We start from the raw sequence: 17,051 nt of genomic DNA, 5'->3' as shown, positions 1-17,051 counted from the left end.
AAAGATTTGAAATTGTTTCTCTGATTGCAAAGCCCATGATCTCAACAATTCTCTGAACTGCTTCTGTGACCCTGTTGTACTTCTCCTAGGACTTTTAATGATTAATTTATAAGTTTATAAATTTTTGCCCAGAAAAGTCATTATAACACAGAATTTAATTTTTAATTTTTTAAAATTAAAATTTTAATTTTTTAATTTAATTTTTAGTACTCACAGTCTATTCAAATTAAAGTCTATCAGCTGTAAGGTTTTTGTTGGAGATGGGCTTTTTTGAGGTGGAGTGTTCTTTTCATTATAATTTTTTAGAGTAACACAAATATGTAGTTTAAAAACTAAAACAGGGACTTCCCTGGTGGTCCATTGGTTAAGAATTTGCCTGCCAGTGCAGGGGACACATGTTCAATCCCTGGTCCAGGGACTAAGATCCCTCATGCTGCAGGGCAGCTAGGCCCATGCACCACAACTCCTGAGCGCGTGCACTGTGGAGCCAGTGCTCTGCAGCAATAAGCCCACACACTGCAGCTAGAGAGTAGCTCCCACTCACCACAACCAGAGAGCCTGTGCGCGGCAATAAAGACCCAGTGCAGCCACATGAAAGTAAAACAGTACGACAAAGCTCATAATGAAAATAATGATACCCTTCCATGCTCCCAAGTCATGCTTCCTGGAGGCAACCACTTTTAATGCTTTTAGTTGTTTCTTCTAATATTTACCTTTGTATTTCTAAACAACAGAATTTCTTGATTTTTTAAAAAATTTTGGACAGGCTATGACCAACCTAGACAGCAGAGACATTACTTTGCCGACAAAGGTCCGTCTAGTCAAAGCTATGGTTTTTCCAGTAGTCTTGTATGGATGTGAGAGTTGGAGTATAAAAGAAAGCTGAGAGCCAAAGAATTGATGCTTTTGAACGGTGGTGTTGGAGAAACCTCTTGAGAGTCCCTTGGACCGCAAGGAGATCCAACCAGTCAATTCTAAAGGAAATCAGTCCTGAATATTCATTGAAGGACTGATGCTGAAGCTGAAACTCCAATACTTTGGCCACCTGATGGGAAGAACTGACTCACTGGAAAAGACCCTGATTCTGGGAAGGATAGAAGGCAGGAGGAGAAGGGGACAACAGAGGATGAGATGGTTGGATGGCATCACCAACTCAATGGACATGAGTTTGAGCAAGCTCCAGGAGTTGGTGATGGACAGGGAAGCCTGGCGTGCTGCAGTCCATGGGGTTGCAAAGAGTTGGACAGGACTGAGCAACTGAACTGAACCATAGGAAATGAGGATTTAGCTCTACATTCTCCATTCCCTGTCTATCCTCCATATATATCCTTATGTTCTTTATAGATTCCCAATATAATTATAATTTCTGATTACATCACTATTTACTATATACATTATGATGATTGTATAAACATGTTATTTACAGCTAAGCCACACAGCATATTATGATTATGTATCCTTTCTTGTACACTTCTGTTTGTTTTTTTTTCCCTAAATACTGACCTCATTTTTTTGTTTTTGTTTGGTTAGTTTTTTATGTACCTATCACTCACTTAACTCTAAACCTTCTGGTAGAACTGTACAGTTTCTCTTAATAAGGCATTATGGTCATCCACAGTAATCTAGTAATTATATTTCTTAAACCTCGGGACTAATTCTTTCTGGATCCCCTCCCATTCTTCTGTTCCAGTGTACGAAAATTAATTTCTAGCCTTGCTATACAATGGTAATCTCAGACTTCACAGTCATTATCCTGAAAATTTCTCTTAACCACTCTTTTGTTTTGGATCTCCTCTTTCCCAAACCTCAAGTCTTCTCTTGGTTTATTTTCTTGTTATAATAGAGAATGTTCCTGAAAATAGGGACTTGGATAATACGTTTTTGTGAATCTTGCTTGTTCCAAACTGTCTTTATTCCATCCTCATACGTGATCAATAATTTGACTAAATAATGAATTCTGGTTGAAAATCTTTTTCCCTGAGAAATTTGAAGGCATTATTCTATTGTCTTGTGGAATTCATTGGGCTTCCCTGGTGGCTCAGTGATAAAGAATTTGCCTGCCAATGCAAGAGACTAAGAGACTCAGGTTCCACCCCTGTGTTGAGAAGATCCCCTGGAGGAGGGCATGGCAACCCATTCCAGTATTCTTGCCTGCAGAGTCCCATGAACAGAAGAAACTGGCCAGCTACAGTTCAAAGGGTCCCAAAGTGTAGGACATGACTGAAGCAACTGAGTCCGCACACACTCGCTAGTATTCCTTGTTGGTATCTGAGGCTGTTCTGATTCCCAGTCCTTTGCTGTGACCTTCCATTGTTATTATTGTCATTTACCTCTTCTTGAAACTTTAAGAATCCTTTCTTTATCTCCAGTTTTCTAAATTTTTAAGATTATATACTTAAGTATAGCTCTTTCTTTCATTGAACTGAACATTCTATTGGCTCTTCTAATTTAGAATCTTTTGTTCTTCAGTTTTGGAAAGTTTTCTTGTATTATTTCTACCTTTTTTGTTTCTGTTGTCTTCTGAAACCATTGGTTAGATGTGGGACCTTCTTGACTGATTCTTTAATGTTTATTTACTTTCAAAATGTTTAATTTTTAAAAATTATGTTAAATAAGAATAGTGAAAGTGTGTGTTTGTGTGTGTGTGTGTTGTATATGAAAGACGTCCCTTATGGCTCAGACAGTAAAGAATCTGCCTGCCATCTGGAAGACCTATGTTCTGTCCCTGGGTTGGGAAGATCCCCTGGAAAGAGGGCATGGGAACCCACTCCAGTATTCTTGCCTGGAGAATCCCCATGGACAGAGGAGCCTTGGTTCATTTCAGTGTCTGACTCTTTGCAACCCCATGGACTGCAGCACTCCAGGCTTCCCTGTCCATCACCAACAAAACTTTGTGCGCACCAGGACCCAGGAGAAAGGAGCAGTGACCCCACAAGAGACTGAGCCTGTGAGTGTCCAGGAGTCTCCAGTAGAGGCCTGGCTTGACAGTGGCTTGCCGCGGGGTCAGTGGCACTGAATACAACAGCCCTGGGAACCTGGGGGCATGCTGGCATAAGTCCTTTTGAAGGAGGACTGCCATTACCCCTACCATGGTTTGGCCTCAGGCCAAACTACAGGGAGGGAAAAGAGTCCTACCCATCAACAGAAAATTGGATTAAAGATTTACTGATCATGGCCCCGCCCATCAGAGCAAGGCCCAGATTCCCCCACAGTGAGTCCCTCCCAGGAAGCTTCCACCTGCCTCTTATCTTTCTCCATCAGAGGGCAGACAGAACAAAAACCACAATCATAGAAAACTAACCAAGCTGATCACATGGATCACAGCCTTGTCTATCTCAATGAAACTATGAGCCAAGCCATGTAGGGACACCCAAGACGGATGGGTCATGGTAGAGAGTTCTGACAAAATGTGATCCACTGGACAAGTGGCAAACCACTTCAGTATTCTTGCCTTGAGAACCCCACAAACAGTATGAAAAGGACAGGGACAGAGGAGCCTGGCGGGCTATAGCCCTTCGGGTTGCAAATAGTTGGACACAACTGAGGGACTAAGCATGTACTTTTATTACTCAGCTTAAAAAAGCAACACTTTCGAGATTCCTTTTGTCCCTCTACCTTATCCCATCCAGTTTCTACCCATCTCAGAGGTCACGCCCATCATGAGTTAGGTTTTTATCCTTCTCTGATTTTTATTTACTGTTTGACACCCATTTGTATCCCTAAACAGTATATTATTTAGTTTCCCTAAGCAGTACTACTAATGGGCGCATTCTCTGTTTATTCTGTAACTTGCTTTTTTGGCTCCACATTATTTCTTGACACTATAATTGTTTATTTTGTTGTATATACTATATTGTATGAATATACAACAATTAGTTATGGCATATTTTCCAATTTTCTGCTATTGCAATGTTTCTATCAACATTATGAAGTATGTCTCCCTGTGACTATGAGCAGGGATTTTTGGAGGGTAGTGTTTCCTAACTTTTTTCACAACATGGCACTTAAAGTAAATAGTTACTGTTTAGCATACTGAGATAAAAGGACAAGGCTGCTTATAGCTGAGGATGACTGGCCTGGGAGTTCTTTATAATATCTTGAGCAGCTTCTACAGAGTCTAAGTGGATTAATAGGCACACCTCTACTGTTTGTACCACATGAGTGTCCTGGAGCATACCCCATTTAGGAAGACATGCTCTCGAGCAGTGCTTCTCAAAGTGTGGTCTGAAGACCTGTTCTGGTCCACAAACTGTTAGTTACTAATCCATAACCATGTAAGTTAGGAGGAAGCATTTAGGAACATCTAAATAGGAGGTCAAGAAACACCTGGAGTAACAGGCAAATTTGGCCTTGGAGTCCAGAAAGAAGCAGGACAAAGGCTAATAGAGTTTTGCCAAGAGAACGCACTGGTCATAGCAAACACCTTCTTCCAACAACACAAGAGAAGACTCTACACATTGACATCTCCAGATGGCTAACACTGAAATCAGATTGATTATATATTTGGCAGCCAAGTTGGAAAAGCTCTATACAGTCAGCAAAAACAACACCGGGAGCTGACTGTGGCTCAGATCATGAACTCCTTATTGCCAAATTCAGACTTAGATTGAAGAAAGTGGGGAAAACCACTGGACCATTCAGGTATGACCTAAATCAAATCCCTTATGATTCTACAGTGGAAGTGAGAAATAGATTTAAGGGACTAGATCTGATAGAGTGCCTGATGAACTATGGACAGAGGTTCGTGACATTGTATAGGAGACAGGGATCAAGACCATCCCCAGGAAAAAGAAATGCAAAAAAGCAAAATGGCTGTCTGAGGAGGCCTTACAAATAGCTGTGAGAAGAAGAGGAGCGAAAAGCAAAGAAGAAAAGCAAAGATATACCCATTTGAATGCAGAGTTCCAAAGAATAGCAAGGAGAAATAAGAAAGCCTTCCTCAGTGATCAGTGCAAAGAAATAGAGGAAAACAACAGAATGGGAAAAACTAGAGATCACTTCAAGAAAATTAGAGATACCAAGGGAACTTTTCATGCAAAGATGGGCTCAGTAAAGGACTGAAATGGTATGGACCTGACAGAAGCAGAAGATATTAAGAAGAGGTGGCAAGAATACACAGAAGAACTATACAAAAAAGATATTCATGACCCAGATATTCATGATGGTGTGATCACTCATCTAGAGCCAGACATCCTGGAATGTGAAGTCAAGTGGACCTTAGGAAGCATCACTATTAACAAAGCTAGTGGAGGTGATGGAATTCCAGTTGAGCTATTTCAAATCCTAAAAGATGATGCTGTGAAAGTGCTACACTCAATATGTCAGCAAATTTGGAAAACTCAGCAGTGGCCGCAGGACTGGAAAAGGTCAGTTTTCATTCCAATCCCAAAGAAAGGCAATCCAAAGAATGCTCAACTGCCACACTGTTGCACTCATCTCACACTTTAGCAAAGTAATACTCAAAATTCTCCAAGCCAAGCTTCAGCAATACATGAACTGTGAACTTCCAGATGTTCAAGCTGGTTTTAGAAAAGGCAGAGGAACCAGAGATCAAATTGCCAACATCTGCTGGATCGTTGAAAAAGCAAAAGAGTTCCCGAAAAACATCTATTTCTGCTTTATTGACTATGCCAAAGCCTTTGACTGTGTGGATCACAATAAACTGTGGAAAATTCTTCAAGAGATGGGAATATCAGACCACCTGACCTGTCTCTTGAAAAACCTGTGTGCAGGTCAGGAAGCAACAGTTAGAACTGGACATGGAACAACAAACTGGTTCCAAATCGGGAAAGGAGTACATCAAGGCTGTGTATTGTCACCCTGCTTATTTAACTTATGTGCAGAGTACATCATGAGAAACGCTGGGCTGGAAGAAGCACAAGCTGGAATCAAGATTGCCAGGAACCTCAGATATGCAGATGACACTGCCCTTATGGCAGAAATTGAAGAGGAACTAAAAAGCCTCTTGATGCAAGTGAAAGAGGAGAGTGAAAAAGTTGGCTTAAAGTCCATCATTCAGAAAACTAAGATCATGGCATCTGTTCCCTCACTTCATGGGAAATAGATGGGGAAACAGTGGCTGACTTTATTTTTTGGGGCTCCAAAATCACTGCAGATGGTGATTGCAGCCATGAAGTTAAAAGACGCTTACTCCTTGGAAGAAAAGTTATGACCAACCTAGACAGCATATTAAAAAGCAGAGACATTACTTTGGCAGCGAAGGTCTGTCTAGTCAAGGCTATGGTTTTTCCAGTAGTCATTTACAGATGTGAGAGTTGGACTATAAAGAAAGCTGAGTGCAGAAGAATTGATGCTTTTGAACTGTGGTGTTGGAGAAGACTCTCGAGAGTCACAAGAAGATCCAACCAGTCCATCTTAAAGGAGATCAGTCCTGGGTGTTCATTGGAAGGACTGATGCTGAAGCTGAAACTCCAATACTTTGGCCACCTGATGCGAAGAGCTGACTCATTTGAAAAGACCCTGATGCTGGGAAAGATTGAGGGCAGGAGGAGAAGGGGACGATAGAGGATGAGATGGTTGGATGGCATCACCGACTCGATGGACATGAGTTTGGGTAAATTCCGGGAGTTGGTGATGGACAGGGAGGCCTGGCATGCTGCAGTTCATGGGGTCACAAAGAGTTGGACATGACTGAGTGAACTGAACTGAACTGATAGAGTTGATACTGTATAAACATTTTTATTATTTTATAAAAGTATCCAGTTCACAAACAGAAAGTTTGAAAAACTGATCAGTCACCATAGATAAAGTGTGAGAAATCCTGCTATTTGTGGGAGTTGGTGGGGGATGAGAGGAACATGGTCAACCTTAGTAGCTATGCCCAGTTGTCTTCCAATTATTGTTCCAAATTTGTATCCCTCACTCTCAGTGGTGTATAGGTGTTCTACTTCCTCCACATCTTCAACAACACTTAGTATTGAAGGACTTTTTATTTCTGCTAGTCAGATGGGCATTATAATGGTATCTTACTATGGTTTTAATTTGCATCACTGATTATAAATGAGGTCAGACATCTTTTAATATGCTTATTGGCCACTTTGGGTTTTCTTTTCTATGAAGTGACTATTCAAGTATTTTATCCATTTTTCTATTGGGTTATTTGCCTTTCTCTCGGGTTTAATTTATGTATTTTTGAATATAAATTCTTTTTTGGATTAACGTGTTACAGATATATTCTTCCCAACTTGTGACTTATATTCTTAATCTCTTAATATATTTTTTGATGAATGGAAGTTCTTAATTTTAGCAAAATCAAGTTTATCAACATCCATTTTCAATGTGTGTGTGTTTTGTTTCAGAAATCCTTTCCTATCTCAGTAATCATAGTGATATTTTCCTGTATTCTAGATTTTTAGTTCTTGTTTTCACATTTAAGTCTATATAATCCAGTTGGAATTGATTTTTATGCATTATGAAGTAAGGGCTCCATTAATTGAGCATTTTGTTCTTTTCTTAAACTGAAGCATAGTTGTTAATTTCAGTGTTAGTTTGTTGTACAACAAATGATTCAGTTACATACATATTTTCAGATTCTTTTCCGTTATAGGTTATTATAAGATATATTCAGTATATCCCTGTGCTATAGTAAATCCTTGTTTTTTATCTGACCCTGACTACTTTTCCCCTAGGTAGTTTGTCCAGTGAATGTCAAATAACCAATCAGCATAGAGCACATTGAGTAATCAGTAGGTTTGTTCTTTCACAAAAACATTTATAGCTTTTAGCTTTTAAAAATAGTTCCAGAGCACAGCAAGATAGAGAAGGAGAAGATTGGCCTAGATAATACAGAGGATAGCAGATGAAGAGGATTGATTTCATTTTGGGCACTTTGCCCAGGACACTTTTAATAGAACATATAGTTACTCTGAGGATTCTGAATCTGTGGTTATGTCAGGCTTACACATTTATTCTTTTAAAGGAAAAGTTGCAAGTTATTAAATTCTAGGTACATTGGTCTGACTTAAATTTTTTAAACAGTTTCTGTAATCCAGCCATTGATAATTTTGCTGTGTGGGGGTTAGATTCCTTAATATTAAAACTAACTCAACCATGGATAGAGAAATATTTTGAACTTCCTTCTTCTAAATCACAATGTGTTCATCATTTCTTTGAAAGTTTTAGTCATTTAAAAAGCTGTCTAAACAATGAATTAGTGGGTTATTTTTATATGAAGAATTTTTAATCTTACTGTTTTTAAGGACTTTCTTTGTATATTCAGGAATCAATCAAGTCTTTAAGGAAAAAAAAAACAAAAACCTAAATTTTAGGAATATTCTCCTTCCTATTTTGCTACCTTACAGTTTATTGGGTTTGCCAAAAAGTTTGTTTGGATTTTTCCATAACATCCTACAGAAAAACCCAAACTAACTTTTTGACCAACCCAAGAGAATTACTGACCTTAGATTTAGCCTATTTTTAGGAGGCAAAATACCACATGATAATAGAGCTTGCATTAAATAGTGGCTTTGAATGAATTTTCCTTTTTTTTCTGTTTTCTAAAGCTTCAGTAACACATTCATTTACTTTTTTAAAATTAATTAATTTATTTTACTTTACAACATTGTATTGGTTTTGCCATACATTGACTTGAATCCACCATGGGTGTACATGTGTTCCCCATCCTGAACCCCCCTCCCGCTTCCCTCCCCATCCCATCCGTCTGGGTCATCACATTGTACCAGTCCCGAGCACCCTGTATCACACATCAAACCTGGACTGGCGATTCATTTCACATATGATATTGCACATGTTTCAATGCCATTCTCCCATATCATCCTGCCCTCACCCTCTCCCACAGAGTCCAAAAGACTGTGTCTCTTTTGCTGTCTCGCATACAGGGTTATTGTTACCATCTTTCTAAATTCTATATATATGTGTTAGTATACTGTATTGGCGTTTTTCTTTCTGGCTTACTTCGCTCTGTATAATAGGCTCCAGTTGTCACCCACCTCATTAGAACTGATTCAAATGTATTCTTTTTAATGGCTAAGTAATATTCCATTGTGTATATGTACCACAGCTTTCTTATCCATTCATCTGCTGATGGGCATCTAGGTTGCTTCCATGTCCTGGCTATTATAAACAGTGCCACGATGAACATTGGGGTACACGTGTCTCTTTCAACTCTGGTTTCCTCAGTGTGTATGCCCAGCAGCGGGATTGCTGGGTCATATGGCAGTTCTATTTACAGTTTTTTAAGTTATCTCCACACTGTTCTCCATAGTGGCTATACTAGTTTGCATCCCCACCAACTGTGTGAGAGGGTTCCCTTTTCTCCACACCCTCTCCAGCATTTATTGCTTGTAGACTTTTGGATAGCAGCCATTCTGACTGGCGTGAAATGGTATACTTTTATTACTTATAAAATTATTTATTACCCCCCTAATTATCCTTATAAAGAACTGGGCATTAAAAAGGTTAAGATTATTAAAGAATTTTCACATTGTAGGTAATATGGAAGTTTACTTTTATTTTGAAGTGATGCATTAAGTATAATAGGCCAGATTCTTACTATGGACATTTTTTTTAAATTTATTTTTTATTTTTTTAACATAAAAATTACTTTTTATTACTTGAGACGATGTCATGAAAAGTTTTATATTTTAAAAAATGAGTCTCTTGATTTAGGCCTCAGAAGCATAAGGGATTAACCACCACCGGCTGTCCCCACGGCTGCAAAGAGAGCTGAGGGGATGATTAAGCTGAGGTCCGCATCCTCAAAAGCTATAATGGCATTGTTTCCTACAAGTTCTAATAAACTTCTCCCAAACCACCACCGTCATATTCAAAATGATGCATTTATTCAAGGCAAACACTCATTTTCTTTGTCTTCTTCAGAAGAAGGAGTTACAACAATGCGTAAAAAGCTTGAAATGTCAATTTAAAGCACGTTTTTACTGAAACTTGATTCCTTGGGCCAGAGGAAGGTCCTTACTGTAGTTGATGGTACAAGTAGATCTTCTCATGTACTGCTTCCAGGCGTCACTGCCCGACTCCCTGCCCCCGCCAGTGTGTTTCTCCCCTCCATATGCACCTCCAATCTCAGCCCCACTCGTTGGAATGTTGACATTTACAATGCCACAATCTGATCCTTTTGGTCCAAGCCAGTGAAAGATTCTGCCCATATCCTTGGTAAAGATGCTACTTGAAAGTCCCTGTTTGACTTCATTATTCCATGCAAAGACCTCATCTTCATTCTTGAATTTAAAGACATAAAGAATCGGGGCAAAAGTCTCTGTGTGTACGATGGATGTGTCATGGTCAAGACCTGTCACAATTGTCGGTTCTACGTAATTCCCAGGGCTATCCATAACCTTGCCACCATAGACAATGGTGTCACCTTCTTTCTTTGCTTCTTCCACTGCTCCAAGAAACATGCTTACTGCCTGTTTGGTGTGGAGTGGCCCATAGAGAACGTTAGAGTCCCAAGGGTTCCCAACACAGATCTGTGCGTAGGCCTTTTTAAGTCTATTGACAACTTCATCATGGATGCTTTCATGTAAGAACAGGCGCCTCGCGGTGGTACACCTCTGGCCGGCTGTCCCCACGGCTGCAAAGAAAGCTGAGGGGACGACTAAGCTGAGGTCCGCATCCTCAAAAGCAATAATGGCATTGTTTCCTACAAGTTCTAATAAACTTCTCCCAAACCTCTCCTGTACCATAAGGGCCACCTGTTTTCCCACCTGCGTAATCCCAGTAAAGGACAACAGGTCCACTCGCTCATCCTTGGCCATTGCTGTGCCGATATCTGCTCTACGGCAAGTCAAGGAACAAATTGCACCAGGCAGCTTGTTGTCCTCCAGAACTTTGGCTATTATCTTTGTAACAGCTACACTAATGAGAGAAGTTGTAGGAGCTCCTTTCCAAAGGCAGGCATTCTCACAGATCATGGCAATGGCGTTGTGGTGTACACGGCCACAGGGAAGTTGAATGCAGTGCTGATTCCAACCAGGCCTACAGGATTCCACTGTTCAATGAGAGCATGGCCAGGTCTTTTAGAAGGCAAGATGGGTCCCCCAATCATCCGAGATAAGCCAACAGCATAATCACAAACATCCATGTATTCCTGAACTTCTCCCACACCTTCCACCAAGATCTTCCCCATCTCCAAAGATACCAAGCTTCCTAGTACTTGGATCTTCTCCCACAAGGCATCACCAGTTTGTCTCACTACATCTCGCTTTGGAGCAGGAATATCTGCCCAGATGCTCCATGCTTCTCTTGCTTTCTTTACAGTTTCCTCATAGTCAGCCATGCTGGCCTGCCTGACTCTTGCAATGGCCTCATTGTTAGCAGGACAATAGGTGGTGATAACCTCTCCCCGGCCTCCCCAGCTTCCATTATACACGCCGTCGTTTTCCTCGCGGAGCCTCAGCTCCTTCCGCCAAGCATATTGGGGCTGATTGATGAGCAGAGTGGACATGAAGGCGGCAGGCCTGTTCCAAGGTCCGGAGAACTTGCTCTTCCTTGCAACGTGCACGCAGAGCAGACCGGGAACGTGCGCCACATACAGAGTCAGGGATGCGAAGGGCGCCTGCGGCCCGAGGAACAACTGAAGTGGGGCCCCGCCCCCGACCCGGAGGAGCCCATTGGGTAGGCCCGGCCCCGCCCTTGAGCACGCCCCCCGCCGTCGCCCTGCCTAGCTGGGTCTTGCGTGGGAGCCGGGAGCTGTGCCCTGGAGGTTAACCAGAACCTGGAAAACAGTGAGGGTCTGGACATTTTTAAAAGAATGTAGTTAAAAGGTTGGAGCAGAGAAATTATTTTATGTAGTAAAAAAAAATCTGAAAATCCTTAGTACTAGTGGTGCATAAGAGAAAGTGATTTTTTAAAGTATTCTGTTCTGTTTTAGAAATACCAGAAAATTTTCACATTTGTCTCTTATATTGAACAATACTTTTAATGAGCCAGTGCCTCAGGACCTTTACACCTGCTGTTTCTACTACTTGGAATGCTCTTCCCTGCTTCCTTCTCCTTCCTCTAACAAACTCCTGCTATTTCAGTCTTGCTTAAATTATTTTTGAGAAATTTGTCATAACTCACCTCTCTAAAATTTCAAAACCCCCCCCCCCCACCACCACCTTTTTCTACCTTGGTCCCAACCCAGGTTAAATTCCTGTTATTTATTTTCAGGGCCCCTTCCCTGCTTCATAATGTTCATTGTGGTTGTGAACATCAGTTCAGTGTTTATTTTCTTTACTGTTTCTTAATAGTGTTTATTTTGTTAAGGGCAGGATGCGTATCTTGTTTAGAGTTGTATTCTCAGTGTCTGCCCAGTGCCTATGTAATAGTTAATTAATAGTACTTGATAAATAAATTCCTTTAAATATTCATTTCACGTGCTTTTCCAAACTCTAGTTGGTATTGTTTAATAATGGGATCTTTCCATTAGAGTAGTTACAGTTACTAGTAGGTCAGCAGCTGAATTAAGCAACTATGAGTTCCCACTAATTTGGAGTATTTTTAGCTTTTGATCATTTGGAATGAGTTTCAGATGCTTCTTAGGGTATATGGTCACAGTACCTTTCTTAAACAATAAATAGTAACTGCAAATATTGACTATTCTGCTTGGTTATATTAATCCCAGTAGATCCAGGGTCACCAAAATAGTACAGTACATAAAAGATAAAATGATAAGACCATAGCCAGAATTGGTCTTCCACTTTCTTCTTCTTTTTCTTTTTAACCTTTTTAACTTTTATAGGATTGAAGTTTCTGTTTTCCAAATCCTTATTGTAAAGCTCACAATGAATAGCTTTTATATAAGGATTTACAGTATTTAATGGGTCCAAAAAATCAAAATGTACACAAAGTATTTTAATTAAGCAGTTAGTCTCTCCAACTTTTTAATAAAACTAAGTTATTGTTCTGTATTTGTGACACGCATGTTGGACAGTAGAAAAGAAAATGTTTGGAATACATTGAGGTTATTTATAATATTTAGCAACTACTTTTCTACTTATTAAACTACACATTGTGTTCTTTTGCAGTTCAAGCGATATATCAGTAAACTTCGAAGCAAAAGTACAGTTTTCAAAAAGAAGCATCAAATAATAGCTGAATTTCAAGCTGAATTTGGTCTCTTGCAGAGGACAGAAGAACTTCTTAAGCAACGTCATGAAAATATTCAACATCAACTGGTAATACAGAATTATATTGAGGTTCTAGAAGTACAAATGCCTAGAGGTTTATAAGTTGTAGCTTCATACTGAAGTCATTGTTTTTATTAGAAAAACCATAAAATTATTCATTTTTTCTGATTAATTATAGAGGTGACCTGTAAGCTGATTCATGTACTTTACTGTAGCAATGAGTGCTTTTTTATGTGTGCTGGGCTTTGGGATAATTAATAGAAGTTGAATTCCAAGTAGCTTTCTCTTTTGGTTAGCTAGCTAATACAACAAAAATGATCATATCAGGAAATTGGCTGTAATTTATTTACTTATCATGGCCTACTAGGCAGAAATCTAAGCAGCCATTTCCGTGAAGCTATGGAAAGATATATTCAGAGAAGATTCTATATGGAAGTTTGCCTGCAGGCTTGGTTCCCTATATGTTTGTGCCTTGGTTGTCAAAAAAAGTTCAACCCAGAGAAATCCCTCTAGCAACAAAGCTGTTCTTGTTGTGGGTGCCAGTTTCTCTGAGTTTTCTTGATTTGGCTTTTTTTTTTCTTTCACCCATGTGGAAATTATGTCATCATGTGATGTTGGCTTGCACGCATGCATGCTAAGTTGCTTCAGTCATATCTGACTCTTTGTGACCCCATGGACTGTAGCCCACCAGCCTTGCTGTCCATGGGATTCTCCAGGCAAGAATACTGAAGTGGGTTGGATGTTGGCTTACCAGCTAGCAATAATCTGTGAGAGGTTAATGAAATTTCAACTAGTGGTGGTTAGCTGGCAATATGAACTTTTCTGTCTCATGCTGTTGAATATTGTTTGCTTCTAGGGAACTGAAGATTGAACACTTATAGTACATCAAACTTAGGTTCTAACAGCAGTAACTTTTAAAATTGATACGTAGCAACTGCATTATTGCTCACTTCAAAATATTTTCTAATTTTCATTGTGATTTCTTTGACCTATGGTTACTGCTTAAAACCAAACATTTGGGAATTTTCTAGTTACCTTTCTGTTATTGATTTCTAGTTTATTTCTGCTATGACCAAAGAACATACTCTGTGATTTCAGTTCTTTGAAAATTCTGAATGTTGCATTATGGCTTAGCATGTGGTCTGTCTTGATCATTGTTCCATGCACAGTTGAGAAGAATATATATTACGTTGAGGATGGTGTTCCATATGTGTCAATTCAGTCCAGTATGTTAACCATGATACTCAAATCTTCTGTGTTTATTGACGTTTTCATCTGCTTGTCCTATCAATTATTGAGAAAGATGTTTTACAGTATCTATGATTTTTCTCTTTTTAGTTCCATCAGTTTTTGCTATACATCTTTCCTTAAGCTTCTTAGAATCAGAGCCTGAGAAGGGTATACTTGGTACAAGTGACTTTCTGAGGGAGGGAGTACCTTCAAAAGAAAGGGAATGAGGGAAACAAGTGGAGCAGTAGAAAAAAGCCAAACAAAGGTGTATTTTTTAAGTTTATTTTTAATTAGAGGATAATTGTTTTACAATACTCTGTTGGTTTCTGCCATACATCAATATGAATCAGTCATAGGTATACATATGAAGGGTGTATTCTTGACTGAAAACAGCTTCATCTTGATCCTGTGAGGAACATTTGGGTACAGATTGTACCATGGAGTTGATTCCACCTTGAGGCAAGGGATCTGGCCTTTTATACTCCCGTATCAGCCAGTCATCAGCCGTGGTAGGGTGATGAGGCCTAGATGAGGCAGCTCCCACTGGGCCAAGGGCATGTTCTGGAGAAGGGGCAACTGTGAGGCATTAGCAGTCAGCACTCGTAGCAGCTTGCAAATGAGGTCTGAGTGGGGCACCAACAACATCCTCTATAACCCATCCCTTGCACTGAGATCTGCTTGTTTCTCATGTTAAAGTCACTCCATCCTGGTATTTCTTCTATAGGATTACAGTTGGTCAAAATTTCTAGGAAAATTTAGGAGAGTTAGTGGGACAAATTAAAACTCTCTTTGATGCATTTGGTCCCAAAGACATAACAAATACTCGATATCTCCTTCCTCTACCATCCATCCTAGATTCCCCACACCTTTAGCTAGCACCTCCAGTGGTCTAGATGACTTACTTGGTCGGATTACTCAGTCCCTCATTCCTCAGAGCTATGAGATTCTAGTAACAATGCCCTTCTCAGGCTGTGGTTGCTAAACCTCATTTACTGGCAAAACAGGGCAGCAGAGTACAAAGATATGCCATAATGGATCACATGAATGCCAAACATATTCCTATCTGTCCCCCATTATATAGCAACATCAGTATAACCTTAAGGTATCCTGCCAGTAAATCACTCCTTTTTTTGCCTGCTGGTCTTTGGGCATGAGGAGCCCATGAGACAGGATAGTGGCCAGAGGATTAAGTTTAGAGGGCCTGTCAGTGTGCCTTCTGGTAAAAGCATGCCCATTCTGGAAATTAGAACATTTATACTCACAGAGCCTAAAGTTGTGCCTCTTCTGTTGTGGGCATTCTCCAGTGGCTATATACATGTGATGACTAGATCTTCACTTAGTATTAATTCTTATAGCTCAGTCCACATGCCTCCTACCCAGACCTCCTTGTCCCTAGTCATTCAGTCTTGCTCTCTTGCTTCCTCCAGGCCCCTGACCAACAAACTAAGCCATTTGTCACTGCCTAGAGGATACAAGATAATCTGGGGTTTTAAGATTCTCAAGTGAATTTATCCAGTTATCCCCCTTTCAGACTTAGCACACATTCTCTTCCCTATCAGAGCCCTGACTTTGACATGGGCTATATTCAGCCTTCTATGAAGTTTTGCCAGGATTAAGTCCTGTCCCTTGTTTTCAGGTTTCTCTGCTCTGTAGCCATAGGAAATGACGGTTTCTTTAAACCTTCTAAGGAAGTTCTCTGACGTTATTGCTTTGCATTAAATCACTGATTAATGGATTTGAGCCTGTCATTTGAGCTTAGCAACAGCCACCCTGATTTCATAGTCTTACAGTTACTATTTATTTATGCTTCTCAAATACTAGCAACATTGCACCAGCTAGTACCTTCCTGTGATAGTTCAGGTCCTCCAAGAAGCATCATCCAGAGTGGTTTAAATGTACAAGATTTATGAAGGAAGTATTTGTGAAGGGTAGAGGAAATCCGGCAGGAGGAGGCAGGGAAAGATGTCAGCTCCAACGCAAGTCTGATATCTCTGCGGGAGGAAGGAGGACTGGGGAGGAAGAACCTCAGGCTGTAGGATATTTTAAGGACATTTTGGTTAGGAAGATGGGGAGTTCCTGAGCCGGTCACCAATAAGAGGAGTTCCCTGTCAGGAGGGAATGGGTTAGCCGCTGGTAACAGCCTGGAGGAAGCATGGCCTTGGCATGAACACGATGGTGGAGACAGTAATGGCTGTCATTCAGCTTTGTTCCTCTCAGCAAACTCTCTTGAAGGAGATTCAGGCAATCCATTGTCATGACCTCCATAATCCCTTCCACCTATTTTCTGCCCTAGTTGACAAGTCTTAACAATTGTACTGCTATAACATGCCCAAGACTGATATTACTCTACTTGCCCTCAGTCAGAGGGCCCTCTGCCTCGTTCATCCAGTGAGTGATCCGACCCTAGAAGCCAGGTTTGATCAGGTTCTCTAGAAGCAGAACCTGAAACAAGAATTCTTGTTCCTCCTCACATGATTAATTCAGTGAGTGCTCTTAGGAGAAAGGAAGTAAAGGAAACAGGATGAAGCAAAGAGGAAAAAGTGGATTCATTTGGAGTCCAGTTTCATTCTGATTGCATAAAGAGCTCTGGAGCATAAATTGCGTCACAAAGTTGGTCTCATCTTTAGGCAAGAGGGCTGCCCCCTTTGGGCCCCTGTGTTAGTCAATCATTTGCTATGGATCCCCTTACCACTCAAGAGGTGGTGTGACACA

General features: G+C 40.3%; 2 protein-coding genes across 2 annotated transcripts in view; one reads left to right on the top strand and one right to left on the bottom strand.

Annotated features, from left to right (window-relative positions):
- The window catches only part of IFT81 (intraflagellar transport 81), a 90,842-nt gene that overhangs the window by 46,062 nt on the left and 27,729 nt on the right, over nucleotides 1-17,051 (top strand). Inside the window, exon 12 of the mRNA XM_061141944.1 lies at nucleotides 13,008-13,157. Within this exon, the coding sequence (XP_060997927.1) occupies nucleotides 13,008-13,157 (150 nt within the window). The remainder of the gene's footprint in view (nucleotides 1-13,007; nucleotides 13,158-17,051) is intronic.
- Nucleotides 9,799-11,519, bottom strand: LOC133055738 (alpha-aminoadipic semialdehyde dehydrogenase-like). Its single transcript, XM_061140852.1, is given in 2 exon segments — nucleotides 9,799-10,927; nucleotides 10,930-11,519. Coding segments are annotated over 2 exon segments (1,527 nt in total). The 5' UTR covers nucleotides 11,444-11,519; the 3' UTR covers nucleotides 9,799-9,914.

This window comes from Dama dama, chromosome 5 (genome assembly GCF_033118175.1).
Source record: "Dama dama isolate Ldn47 chromosome 5, ASM3311817v1, whole genome shotgun sequence".
Classification (NCBI taxonomy): domain Eukaryota; kingdom Metazoa; phylum Chordata; class Mammalia; order Artiodactyla; family Cervidae; genus Dama; species Dama dama.
Note: the sequence above shows the minus strand (reverse complement) of the source record. Positions and strands in the feature narration are given on the sequence as shown.